The sequence below is a fragment of the Gavialis gangeticus genome, unplaced genomic scaffold (assembly GCF_001723915.1).
Source record: "Gavialis gangeticus isolate Ggan-Ray unplaced genomic scaffold, GavGan_comp1, whole genome shotgun sequence".
Lineage (NCBI taxonomy): Eukaryota > Metazoa > Chordata > Crocodylia > Gavialidae > Gavialis > Gavialis gangeticus.
The window spans coordinates 29,932,897-29,947,561 of NW_017729032.1; the positions used below are offsets into that span (position 1 = coordinate 29,932,897).

Genomic DNA, 14,665 nt, shown 5'->3' on the forward strand with positions numbered 1-14,665 from the left:
CTACACCTGGTTGAGTTTTCTCTTGCTCCTGTGGATCCCCGTCCCCTGACAAACTTAGTTTAAAGCCCGATTTCGATTTCATGTATGGAAAAGCAAAACAGAAATGGCCCTCTGATTTGTGTGTCATTTCATCAAATAGTTTAGATCTGTCTTCTTTTCAACACTCCCAATTCATGTCTTTGTACTTCTCACTGCCTTAATGATGTAATGCTAAGCATGCTTCATACATTTGGTAGAATGCATATGTGAGTAAATTTTTTGTGTAAATACAGTCTGATGACAAGGTCCTCGCATTCTGAGGCCATGTCTCTGGAAATAATGCAAACACATAGTGTATATTTCAATACATACCTTTCACTGGAAGGCTTTAATATTAGGCCTGTCAGTGAACCATGGCTCTAAGAAACTAATCCCGCTAAAGGACACACACATGCTTATCTTTACCTGAGTAATCCCAATGAGTGACTGGAGGATCAGATTTTAAGTGCATGCAGTCTCTTGACTATCAGGTGAAGTCAGGCCTCTACACATTTAGTATATACGCTTTTAGGGCAGCAATAAAGGGCATCCCTACATTATGATATTCCTTCTGTCCCAATCCACCATAACTTCTTATTAGAGGTGCATCGATATATCGGTCCGATATCAGCTGGGCAGGCTTGCCCCTGCCCCCTCCCTCTCACTGCGTGGGGTATTGAGCTGCACCCCTCCCCGCCCACACCCCTTGTCTCCCCCTTCCTCTTCCCCCACAACAGACTTACCAGTTGCACACAGCTGTATCGGAAATTGGAGCAATGTTGGCCGATATTCCTCCTTAAATACCGGCTATGGGTATCGGCCCACAAAATCTCTGTCAGTGCACCCCTACTTCTTATGTCTTGGATCAGAAGAATGCTTCTAATAACTCTAATCCTAGCTATACACACAGCTCTTTGCCTCCCACACCACCATGTGGTTGCCTTTTTTAATGATATATTTTGATTACAAATATTTAAATGTAATTGGAAGCTACTAGTGTTCAGTGGATTGCACCTATGCAGAAGAAAGTGACTTGTGTTTTCTAATTCCAAATAGTGAAAATGTTTTATGTCAAGTTACTGTCAACATTACTATCCTATATGACTATTAATGTTAACCTAACTTCTACACTTTTCAGCTGAAGTGTGGTAATTACTCTACAATAAGAGACTGTATAGTGGAATAATTATACTTACTGTTTAGGTTAAAGTGAAAGTTCTTCCTGAACTTAGGGAATCTATCAGGCTAAACCTGCTGTTTGCCCACTGTATACTGAAATAATTACAGATTTCTTTTTTACTTCACCACACTGTTCCAATATAAACTTGACAATAAAATGACACATCTTCACATCCTTGAGTCATTGTTCCATATTTAATGCCATTTTTAGATGTCCACAAAATGCTGCTTTAAATTGGTTTTAAATACTACTAGATCAGAATTCAGATTTGAAAAATGGAATGCTAGAATTCCTTTCAGCATACACTGTTACTTTCACAAGCTGTGATTGTACAGAGAAATTCTATAATTGCCTGTATCCTCCTTTTTATGTAGGATTACCGTGATACTATTGAAAGCCTTCCAGAAGATGATAAACCTGATTTTTTTGGCTTGCCTGCCAATATTGCACGCTCATCGCAACGCATGATCAGTTCACAGGTAAGTTGTTTTGTTTTGTTTTTCTTTTTTAAATGCTACAGTGCTTGGTAGCTAAGAAATCTTAGTACTTACCAACAGAGACCAGAAATCTATTCATAAATATGATTTTAAAAAATAAAATTAGGCAAGATTGGCACATATTCAGTTCCTCTTTCCTGTCAAATATTGAATGTTTCTGTGTAATGTCTGTTAGAATTTCTGAATGGAAAAAGAAATTACAAAAGCATCTCTGTAATTACTTGTTTTTATCAATGTTATCAAATGTTAGTCTGAGTTATTGCAAGTAGTCTTCCAACATCTTATGTTTCCAAGTCTGTTGTGCTGTGGAATTTTTTTTTAAAATTTATTTAAAATTGAAACATTTCCTTATGTTTTCATTATTGTAAACATGCCATTTGCTGAGAGCAAGTAACATCTGTTGATGGGCTTCTAATGTTTCAGGTTTTCTGTAGCCTATATTTCCCACAATTATGTTAGGTGTACAGTCTGTTCTCTACTTTTCAGCTATTCTAGGCCCCCTCTATACATTACATGTGTCATGCAATTAACTGGTTAATTGCACAACTGTGTTGAGACTAGCTAGATGTGCAGAGTACCTATCATAAAAAGCTCCAACCAGCTGTAAAGTAAGACCTTAAAAATGTGTTCTAACGTTATAGCTGGGTGCTGTCAAGCTTTAGTTTGCACATGTAGCAGGGTCTCAGTTATGGCTGGGAGCCCCCTCAGCTGATGAGGTTCCCAACTGCATTGGTGCACAGTGTCCAGCTGGGGCTGGGAGTCCTGCAACTAAGGGGACTTAGCCCTAGCAGCTGCAGATGCTGGGTCCTAGCACCATGTCTCCTGGTACCAGGACCCAGCTGGGTTTCATGCACCCCTCAGGCTGGGAGATCATGTCAGCCATGATGTGGCATGGCAGGAGGCACGATTATGTGGATCACACATAAGATTCCATTGTGCCTTTACCTGTTTGGGGAGAGGGGCCCTGACACAATTCTGTGAGGCACAGCTTATTACCTATCTTTTGCCTATTCTAGAAGCAATAGTTCAGCATGCCCAGTTCTGACCGCACCATAGTTTGCCACTAACACTTCTGCCTATTGGTAGTTTGCTTTGCTTTCTACCATTTCCTTTGCCAACTTTACTTTTATTAAAGTTGTGGGCAATAGCAAGTAATTTATAATATTTCTTCCTTGCCAGTCTCATTCTCTTTTGTATCTTCCACTAATTTCAGCCACCCAGATCTGCTGGAACAGCATTTGCTGTCCAAGATTCCTGTACCCCTGCTTAGACAATAACAGAGCTATTCCTTAAACACTGGGGTAAATCTAAGTAGTGTTCTCCATGTGTGTAAGTGTAGTGGGGTTCTCTCCAAGGGTGGCCATAAAGCCCCTGGAGTCCCATCAGCCCTTATCCACTTTGCTCTCGTTGGGTAGTCACCCCTTCATTCACCTGCCATGCCTTACTGTATTTCTTTTCAGATAAAAGGGAGGCTGTCCCAGGGCTTCCCAAACCTGATATCCTTCTCATGACCACCAGGTGCCCATGGTCATTGCCTTAAGGGCTAATTGCATGGCTCCATCTGTCCCTAGACCATGCCCCAAGCCTTGCAGTGTTATCACTCAGTGGTGCTTATTCAATATTCTCAACCCCCCTGCTGGGCTCCTGGACCCTCTGGTCCTACTCCCAGGCCCTTCTCTGGGCCCCTGGACCCTCTGGTCCCACTCTCAACCTCCCCCCCCCACCTCCACTGGACTCCTGGACCCCCTAGTCCTGCTTTCAGCCCCTCTCCGCCCCCCACTGGGCTCCTGGACCCTCTGGTTCCATTCCTGCCCCCCCCACTGGGCCTCTTGACCCTCTGGACTGGCTTTCCCATTTGGCCCTCTTCTCAGGCCCCTACCTTGCCCCCCACACCTCTCTCTGCCAAGGCCTGCCTCCCCAGGCTTATGGCTTCACCTGCCCATTTTCAGGCCTATTTCTCCCAAGGCCTGTGTGGCTCCTGGTCTTTGGCCTGCTTACCCTGGCTCAGCTGTCCCTCTGCCTGCCCATTGCCTCCTGCAAGCAGCCCAGGCTCTGTGGCCGGTGGTAGCTGCATGCATGTTTTGGGATGCATGGCGGGGAAGGGTCCCAGGCAGTGCAACCCTGGCCCCTCCTCCACTGTCCTCCTGGAGATGCACGTGCATCCACTGCCAGCAACATGGATCAGGTCCCTCATGGTTCTCCCACCATCTGCCCCTGGCATAATTCGAGGTTGGGGTGTTATTCGCGCTCCTGCCAAAAATGTTGCAAACCCCTGTCCTATACTGAAATGAGGGAGAGTTTTTGCTGTAAGCATGACAAGACTGAAAAACAGCATTTTTTTGGGGGGGGGGGTTGTTCCTTTGTTTTTCTTCTCTTTTCTTTCCAGATTTGACAGTAAGAAAATGGTCTTTACCATACAGATCTAAATAGATGGTGTAATAGATAAAAAGCTCATGGGCAAATGCCTGCCAGGAAAATCCAGGCCTGAGACAGCTATTCTGTTGTTTGTTCTTTTGAAGATGTAGTGAGGGATGAATGAAAGTACTATGACAAGAGAAAGCATATAAACAGGCAAGCATGTAGCTATTCTAAGATGCAGGAGCGAAAGAATATCATGACAGATACCAAAAAGCATATGCCAGTAAAATCAATGGAAATTTCTGTTTTATACACAAGGGTCTTTTTCCCAAAATACAGTTGGCAGATGAGTGGGGGCTATTGCTAGGGGGGATTTAGAGATTTTTCCAAGCTGTTCTCAGAATGTCTGTGATCACAACTTGTTTTGAAAAATTTGCAAGATCTGTGAGATTTTCAGCCAAGGCTATAGCGTCCAGTTCAGCAGTCAGGTGCCACAGCTAGCTGGCTTTCTAGACTGTGCACAGTGACTTCATAAAATCACAGAAAATGAGGGACCTCAGGAGGTCATGTAGTCTAACCCTCTCCTCAAAGTAGGACCATCCCCAAACAGATCATTCCAGCCAGGGCTGTCAAGGCAGGCCTTAAAAACCTCAAAAGATGGAGATTCCGCCATGTCTCTGGGTAACTTGTTCCAGTGCTTCACTACTCTCCTAGTGAGAGGGTTTTTCCTAATATCCAACCTAAACCTCCCTTGCTGCAACTTAAGACCATTGCACCTTGTTCTGTGATCTGTCACCTCTGAGAACAGTGTAGCTCCATCCTCTTTAGAATCGCCCTTCAGGTAGTTAAAGGCTTCTATCAAATCCCCTCTCAGTCTTCTCCAAACTAAATAAACCCAGTTCCCTCAGCCTCTCTTCGTAAGTCATGTGCTTCATCCCACTCACCATTTTCATTGCTCTCTTCTGTACTCTCTCCAATTAGTAGGGGGGAGGGGGCGGGGCAGGGCAAAACTGGACACAGTTCTCCAGATATGGCTCACCAGTGCTGAATAGAACGGTATAATTACTTCCCTTGATCTGCTGGCAAAACTCCTACTAATGCAGCCTAGTATATCATTAGCTTTCTTGGCAACAAGGGTACACTTCTGACTCATATCCAGCTTACTGTGACCCCCAGGTCCACTGTAACCCCCAGGTCCTTTATTGCAGAGCTGCTGCTTAGCCAGTCAGTCCTCAGGTTGCAGTGGTGCGTGGGATTTTTCTGTCCTAAGTGCAGGATTTTGCACTTGTCCTTGTCGAACCTCAGAAGATTTCTTTTGGCCCAATCCTCCAATTTGTCTAGGTCACTCTGAACTCACTCACACTTCAAGTAAATCATGTAAGCACCCAAATTTACAAGACATCTATTTGTAGAAAAATAGGTAGGTGATCATTGTGGCAGGTGTATAAAACTCCCACCCATTTTATCAGATTTATTATCTGCTTGTGACAGTTGACAATAAGATATTGTTAATGTACCTGTAATTCCCAGCAGAGCTAGCAGGTTTTCTGGGATAACTCCTTTTTCCAGGGAATCTAGAGTATGGTATGGAACATTATAGCGTGTGGATGATAATTAGCACCATCTTGTGGTTTGTTGGACCAGTTTGCTACAGTGATTGTGTGTTTGTGTGTCTAGCTGAGTTGAACTTTAATGATGGGTCCAAGTACCTGGATGGAAAGGAGGAAATACTGGTATTCAGGGAGAAATGAATTAATGAATTAACCCTCCTTATGTTCATTCAGATTTGTTGTTTGTAATTTCTGATAACCTTCATCTCAAAGACCAAGTTTGGTTCAGCTTGCAAGTGGAATCTGTTCAGTAGCGTCAACAAAATCATTAGGAGCAATCGTTATCCCTTAGTTTGTATTTTCTTTGCTTTTTGTAACAGTTTCAACAAATCTGGATGACAAGTTACACATTGAAATGACAGATCACTCTAAACCTTAAATAATGCGCGTGCACACACACACACACACACACACAGAGTATATGTATGATTTAATCAATAATTAGCATTAGTCTTTGTGATTATTGTTGGTAACAATGGTGGATGGTACAAAAATTGGTAGAATGATAAATGATGAATTGGATGAGCAAGTAAGTTGGTCTCAGTTCAGTGCCCGTCTCCTGTGCACTGTGCAAAGTACACTGGCACCCTGTTCTCAGTTAATCCCTGTGAAATACCATATTACTTGTAATAACTGTGTTTCGATATAGCTAAGTGCAGTATTGTTTATCTAGGAACTTAGAACATAAGTTCAAAAGTCATCAAAACCAGTGATATGAAAAAGGACTTAACATCAGAGAGGGGAAAAGAGCATTAAATGTAGTTTCCCAGTGCAGTGTTAGTGCCAGTAAAACAAAGGTGGTTCTTTGGCATAATTAGCAGAGAAATAAGGTATCTATAAGATGATGCATATACGGAATTAGTAAAACTACTTCTGGAATATTGTGACCAGTTTGGGTGTCAATTTAATAAGTGACACCCAAACAATTTAACAAGGGAACTGACAAATTTGAAAGGATTCAGAAAAGAGCTATATGAATGATACGAGTTCTGGGAAAAATACCTTAGAGTAGGTGACTGTGATGCACTATAGAGTGCACTCCCACTTTCAGGGGTATCCTTAAGTCCCAGCTTTCTCTTTGCCATCTGTTGTTTGACTATTGAAAACAATTTGAGATGTTCCAGGGGCTAACTTTTGGTCTAGGTGCCTCAACTCCATTTGTTTTGCTCAGGCTTTAATCCGTCTTAGCAGAAGAGATTTTGCCAGATAAGGAATCACACTTTTTATCTAGCTCATGCTTAGAAATTATAGGTCTTCTCACCCAGAGGATAAACCCACCTGTTTGGTCAAATATTCTGGGATCATACCACTGGCAATGAGTAAGATAAAATAAGAGCCAAAAGGTTTTATATAAAACCTGAGAAATAATAAGAACAAAGGCAAAATGTTGAGGCAGACAGATATGAAATAAAACAGAAAATGTATGTATGATCCTACCCCTGTATTTTTACTGTCAAAATGCAACTTCCCGTGTCAATTTCCAGCAGCAACTTACCAACCTGCACTACACAGGTAGGTCAGCAGGGGGCTAAGTCACCTCTATGTTCTGGGTATCTTTAGACAACATTTGTGTCATGGGACGTCTTAAGTATTCTATTCTGTCTGTCTGTTTGCATTCTTCTATTGAATTCTCAGGAAGTATGTGAATATTAAGCATATAACCTACTTTCACTGGTTGGCATCCAGTCAACAGGTCAGCTGTGATCCTTGATTGAATTATAACTATGAGATATCAGTCATTAAAGACTGCTATTCCCGTATCCTTGGCTATCAGGTACACAAGTGAGTCATAATCTTTCATTTGTTCCCCTCATTGTGAAACATACAAGTCTCTGATTCAACTGTTTCTAGATGTTAGCATGGAAAATGTAAATTCATGGGAGGTCTGTGGTCCATGTGCCTGAGCTCATTTTCATTCTTGATATGTCATTCCAGATGCAAATTCTCAATGATTAATCCTCTCAGCTATCTAGGCTTTGATTCTGTCTTAACTGTGACTCTCATTGTTCAGAGAGTACTACTTAACTTAATCATTACCATGTTGTTCAATCCTGGTTACACTATAAAAATATAAAAACACATTTGCAACAAATAACATAGTCCATACAAGCCATAGTTGCCAAGAGAGACCACACACCATGTAGCAAACCTAAACATAGCTTAACATTAACTATAAGCAGAAACTGCCTATTTTATCAGTAAATCTAATTCAGGAAACCTATGCATGATATTCCACAAATGCCCCCAAATATTCCTCATTTTGAGATGACTTTGTGACAGAGAATAAAGAAACTCATTGCAGTTTATCCAAAAAAAGCTTAAGAGGCGGCATGATCACTGTTTGTACTGAAAGATAGGAAGAAGTTTTCTGGTAGTAGAAGACATAACACTTTCTGATAGCTGGATGATAAAGCTAAAAAAATCAGAATAGAGGCAAGGCACATTTTAAACGATGAGAGCAAGTAACCATTACATTTTTGTCTCAGGATGTGAATTCTCTGTATCTTGAAGTCTTTAAATCATGTTTGGATATTTATGAAGGATATGCTTTAGCTCTACTAGAAGTTACAGATTTAATGTGAAGTGATAGCTGCAAGGATAATAGAGGGGTTGAAAAGCAAGCTGCATGAAGAGAGGTTGAAGGAATTATGTGTATTTAGTTTGGTGAAAAGGAGAACAAAGGGGCATGATAACAGTTTTCAAATATTTTAAAGGCTGCCATAAATAGAGAAATATTGCTATCACTGCCACAGAGAGTAGGACACAGAGCAATGGGTATAAACTACAGCAAAGTACATTTAGATTAAATCTCAGGAAAAAAACTTCTTTATTTTCCAAAGTGAGGGGCAGTGAAACAAACTGCCAAACGTTATTGCAGACTCTCATTTTAGAAGATTTCTAAGAAGAGACTGTCTTTAGGATGGCTCAGAAATCATATGCCTTTGTGCAAGGACTGGACTAGATGGTTCTTGAGGCCTATTCTAGTCTTAGGATTTATGCAGGAATTACTTTATGGTCAATGGCCTTTATTTTATAGGATGTTAACCTAGTCCTCCCTAGTCTTAAAATCTAGAGACATGGGAATGTGTTTAATCATAGAATGGTAAGTTTGGAAGGGAATTCAGGATGTTATGTAGTCTGACATCCTGCTCAAGGCAGGATTGTTTTTGACTGAAACATTCCAGCCAAGTGTCTGTCTAACCTGGTTGTAAAAACATCCAAAGATGGCGATTATTCCACAGCATCTCTTGATAGCCTGTTCCAATGCTTAACTTTCTCACAGAGAAAAAACTCTTCCTAATATCCAGCCTAAATTTCCCTCTGCTGCCATTTAAGACCATTGCTCAGGTATTTGAAGACTATTATCAAAACTCCCTTCAGTCATATTTTCTCTAGACTGAATAATCCTAGTTATTTCTGCCTTCCTAGAAAGCTTTTTCCCAAGCTTTATATCACTTTTATTGCTCTCTGTTAGACTTTTTCCTCATCTTTTTTTTGAAAAGTGGGGCCCCAAACTGAACACAGTACTTTAGGTAAGGACCAGTGCGTGTCAACAGAATCACTTCCCTTACAACCCAGTATGCTATTACCTATTCTTGCAATAAGAGCACACTGTTGGCTCATATTCAATTTACAGTTTATTTTAACTCCTAGATCCTTTCCTGTAGTATTTCAGCCTAGCCAGTCCTTCCCCGGTTGTATTTTATGCATGTGATTTTTTTGTCCTAGAGGAAAGACTTTGCACTTCTCCTTGTTAAATTACATGCAATTGATTTTGGACAATTTCTCCAGACTGAACTTGTGCATATTTTTAAAAGGTTATTTTATTATTGTTGATATGCTGTATGGAATGAAGCTGTGTAAAAGGACTTCAGTAGGTATATGAAAAGTGCATAGTCTGGTGCAGTTGCTCAACATTTTTGGCTGGCAGGTCTCATGGGAAGGGCCCAATCCATCTGTGGGCTGAATTCAGTAAGGCTCCATCAGGCTGGGGGGTGGGGTGGGGAGGGACAGACACAGCCTGGCCCCGATCCAGCTGTGTGGTGGAAGGGGGTTTGGGTCAGCCCCACATGGCCCCGTGGAGGGGGAGGGGAGGGGCAATGACCTAGTCCTGAGCCAGCCCCACAAGTGGAAGGGGCAGGGTCTAGCGCCAGCCTGGCCAACTGGAGGGAAGGATACATGGTCCAGCCCTGTGGGGGTTGGGGAAGGGAGGAAGGGGTTGTGACCTAGCCCCACAGGGATGGGGGAGGGGACATGGCCAAGTCTTACTGGAAGAAGGACGTGAAGCCTGACCCTGACCTGGTAGCCTAGAGGGAAGGGTGTCATGGCCCAGCTCAGGCCTGCCCCGCAGAGCGTAGTATTTTGGCAGTAGGGAGGGGTGGCAGTACTACCACTGCTCTACATGAGAGGAAGAGAGCAGGGTGGGAGAAAAGCCCTGAGAAACTGGAACAGGGAATACTTACCCCATCAGGAGCAGAAAGAAGCCTGACCAGAATGTGGGGCACATTGCTTATTTCCACAGTGTGTGCTCCCTGTGGATTGGTGGAGGGAGCATGGCAAGCAGTACTTCCAGCCCTGGGGAGGAACAGCTGGGGGAGGACTGGGACAGACAGATGAAGAAGACACTGGAGGCTTTCCCAGCAGTAGATGAGGGAGGCAGGCACACTGGCCAGAGTGGTTGGAGGACCACTATTGAGTCCAAGCAAGCACGGAGGCAAGGCACTGCTCCAGGACAGCCCAGAAAAGCTTAAAGGGATGGAACCTGCACTGAAGGGTCTGTGAGTTGCAGGGGTTATTGCCCCTCAGTTTCCTGAGTTGTTCTTTCTTCTTCTGTGGATGTTTATTTATGTTGGGAACTGTAGTCTTTTCATTCGGTGCCAGAGAAAGTGGCTGGAAGAAAAGCTTCTCCCCACTGAGGATACCAGCAGTCTTGACCCTGGGTAGAAAGGTCAGGGCAAGAATCAAGCGATCCTCCTGGCCATTAATTGGGTGCAGTCTCAAGGCTCATCTTAGTTGACTATGATCCAGGTGCCAAGGAGTTTCTTTTCCTTTTTTTGTTTTGTTTTTGAATTTGTAGATATAGTCTTAAGGGACTCCTGGAAGGGGTGGGCATGGGACAATGTTAGTTGCTCCGAGAGCCTGTTAAGGCATTGACTCGCAGCTTGATTTTTGGACTATGTTTTTGTGATGCTATCCTAAAGGGGATCAACAGAGACGGGCTAAACAAGAGGGCCTGGAATGAATTGTCACAGGGTCCCTGTCTCATGGACTGGATGAAGACTCATCTGGATTAAGAAACATATGACCCACTGAGTTATTAAGTTACAAGGACCTTAGGAAACCTGAATAACTGTAGGTGCTGTCCTAGGTGCTCTTTCAGTAATCTGTCATTCAGTGGCTGGTCACTTAAAGGCTACAGGATCCTGAGCCCATTGGGTATCAGCTGGGATGCTGTAAGGCTGGGGTATAAGGGGAGGCGGAGCCCCACAAAGAAAATCCTCCAGAAGGACCTTGCAGAACTGTCACTCAGCCCATAGATTTAATAGATTCAGGGTTGGAAGGGACCTCAGCAGATCATCAAGTCCAACTCCCCTGCCCTGGGCAGGAAAGAGTGCTGGGACCAAATGACTCCAGCCAGGTTCTTGTCCAGTCTCTTCTTAAAGATCTCCAAGATAGGGGAGAGCACCACCTCATTTGGAAGCCCATTCCAGATTTTGGTAACCCTTACCATAAAGAATTTCTTCCTAATGTCTAGTCTTAATCTGCTCTCTGACAGTTTGTAGCCATTGTTTCTAGTTACTCTAAGGGACGCCTTGGTAAACAGAGTATCTCCTATTCCTTGCTGCCCCCCACTGACAAAATGGTAGATGGCCACCAAATCCTTTGTCAGCCTTCTCTTACGGAGGCTGAAGAGATCCAGGTCCCTCAACCTCTCCTCATAGGAACTATCCTGCAGCTCCCTGATCGTATGAGTGGCTCTCCTCTGGACCCTTTCAAGGTTATCCACATCCCTCTTGAATTGTGGCGCCCAAAACTGAACACAGTACTCCAGCTGCAGCCTTACCAGTGGTGCATAGAGGGGAAGTTTCACCTCCCTAGCCTTGTTCGTGATGTGTCTATTAATGCATGATAGAGTGCGTTTAGCTCTATTGATCATTTCGTCACATTGTCAACTCATGTTCATCTTTGAGTCAACTATAACTCCAAGATCCTTTTCTGCTGCTGTGCTGCTTAGAAAGTCATCTTCCAATCTGTATGTGTGTTGGTGATTCCTTCTCCCTAGGTACTTATCTTTGTTAAACTGCATCTGATTTTGTTCTGCCCACTTTTCCAGCTTGTCCAAATCCACCTGAATCCATTCCCTACTCTCCAGTGTCATAATTTGATGTCATCCACAAATATGGACAGTGTGCAAATCACCAATGAAGGTGTTGAACAGCGCTGGCCCAAGAACTGAGCCCTGGGGGACACCACTGCCCACATCCTTCCAGGTCAATATTGACCCATCCACCATCACTCTCTAGCAGTGTTCCATTAGCCAATTTGGCATCCACCTGACCATGTAATCATCTAAGTCACAGCCGCTCAGTTGTTTTATGAGAATGGGATGTGACACCATATCAAAGACTTCTTTAAAATCCAATGTGACATCCACCTTGACTTCTGCATCTAAGTAGTTTGTGACCTGGTCTTAAAAAGAAACAAGGTTTGTCAGGCAGGATGTACCTGCTATGAATGCATGATGGTTGCCCTTCAGCATTACTTTTTCTGATGGACTTACACAAATACATTCCTTAATACTTTTTTCAAAGGTTTTCCCAAGGATAGAGGTGAGACTAACTGGTCTATAGTTACCTGGATCCTCCTCCTTCCCCTTTTTGAAAATAGGGACCACATTGGCCCTTCTCCAGTCCCCTGGAACCTGCCCTGAGTGCCATGAGCACTCAAACAGTTTTGTCAGTGGTTCTGCTGTGACACCGGCCAATTCCTTCAGCACACTTGGAGGAAGATCATCTGAGCCTGCTGACTTGAACACATCAAGCCCTTCCAAGTGCCCCTTCACTAGGCAGACACTAACTGTTGGTGGGCTGATGTCCCCCTGTACCTGTCTGTAGTCCAGTTTGGTGATGTCTTTATCCGTGTTCAGGAATACTGATGCAAAAAGCTCATTGAAGAGCTCAGCTTTGTCCCTCCTTTCTGTCACTAACTGCCCTACCCTGTGCTATAGGGGCCCTATGTTACCCTGAACCCTTGTTTTGCTCCCTATGTACCTGAAAAAAGGACTTTTTGTTGTCCTTAATTTTTGTTGCCATCCTGAGTTCCACTGCTGCTTTGGCCTTTCTTACTAACTCCCTCCAAGTGCGAGCCAAATTTTTAACACTAGCATAACTTGCTGAAATAGCACTCTCTTTTTTTCTGAACTGTTCGTTACTTTAGAAGAAAATTGTTAAACCATTCGTAGTTTATGCTGGGTCAGATGAGAGATTTTGTGTTCACCTCTTGCTCAAGGTGTTTTCAAAGGCTCTTTTTACACACCAGGTATCTGAAAAAAGATTACAAAACCTACCTGTTTTTAATATCCAATTTTGGTTGTAGAAACATCAAATATATTTCTTCTAAAAAGCAGAATCAAGAAGACAGGCTTCTGTTTAGATTCAAACGCAACTCCTAGTGAAAGAGATAGTCATTAGAAAGGATGGACAGATAACAGGGAGAAGAGGGTGTCTTCAAAGCAAACTGATATAATATTTGAAAAAAACTGGTTGGCTATTCTAATGACTAGGTTTCTTTCATTCTAGTTAATATGTGATAGATTTTATCTTTTAAATAGTTCTTTTTTTTAAAGCTGATGCATCTGTATTAATATTTTGATAGAGGTAGAAAATATCAGAATTTTATCATAATTATAACAAAAATATCTGGAAGTTACTTACCTATCTAAACAAAGCACATAGCATCTGTGAGACATCACTTCTTACCAGTTTTAGCATTTGCATCTTTAATTCCAGGACTTTTTCAGGACTTTTGGTACAAAAGCATGCTTTCAACAGTTGCTGGAGTAAAACTAAGCACATGTGTGAAGGCTACCTGCTGCCATTTTTGAGCATATCTGCCTTTCTTCCAAAGAAGAGTAGGAACAGTGTGGCCTACAATTAGCTGTTTCAGTCTGAATTCAAGCAGAAGGCAAGATAGCTTTGCACCTTATAGACTAATTAAATTTAATCTACACACATATACAGCATAAACTTTCATGAGCAGGAGCTCACTTCATCATACGCTGTGAAAAGATGTGCACAGTACAGTATAAAGAATGGAGGTAAGAAGGCAGAGGAAGAGAGGGGAGAGGGTAGTGATGGGAGAATCCATAGTAACAAAGGGGTCACAAAAGCTAATCCTGGTAGTTGGATAAGAATATGTAGTCCCTGTTTAGATAATACTTAGGGACCTACCAAATTCATGGTGAAATGTGGGCTGTGTGGCAGCTCCTTTAATCTTGCAGGTTCCCCCATGCGCCCCTCCCTGCCAGTTGGTGGAGGGGACCCACTGCTTGCTCCTGATAGGCACGGAGGCAAAAACTGTGCCATTTTCTCCTCCCAGCTGGCCACAGCAGCAAACAACAGGGCCACCAAGGCCTCTCAGCCAATCAGGGGTAGGGGGTGTACAGGAGAACCTGCAAAATTAAAGGAGCTGCCACGCAGCCCAGTTCCTCCATAAATTCACTAGGTACCTAATCATACTTAACACAAAGCAGTCTGTAGGGTGATTTCTTGTTCTGCAATTTCCCATTCAAGTCAGTTTTTAAAGGATTGTTGCCTGAGAATAGCTACATTGAGGTCATCAATGGAGTGTTCATGGAGTGTAAAGTATTGTGCCACAGGCCTATGGATCTTTCCACAGTTGATTTACATATTGCTCTGAGAGGAGCAGCCTTATTTTACTTGCCTAAAAACTGGTGCAACTGAAAATATTTCCTTGATTTTTTTTTTTTTTTTTTTTTTTTT

General features: G+C 42.8%; 1 protein-coding gene across 1 annotated transcript in view; it reads left to right on the plus strand.

Moving 5' to 3' along the window:
- The window catches only part of DYNC2H1 (dynein cytoplasmic 2 heavy chain 1), a 601,360-nt gene that overhangs the window by 310,638 nt on the left and 276,057 nt on the right, over positions 1-14,665 (plus strand). The window contains exon 82 of the mRNA XM_019524237.1: positions 1,573-1,677. Within this exon, the coding sequence (XP_019379782.1) occupies positions 1,573-1,677 (105 nt within the window). The remainder of the gene's footprint in view (positions 1-1,572; positions 1,678-14,665) is intronic.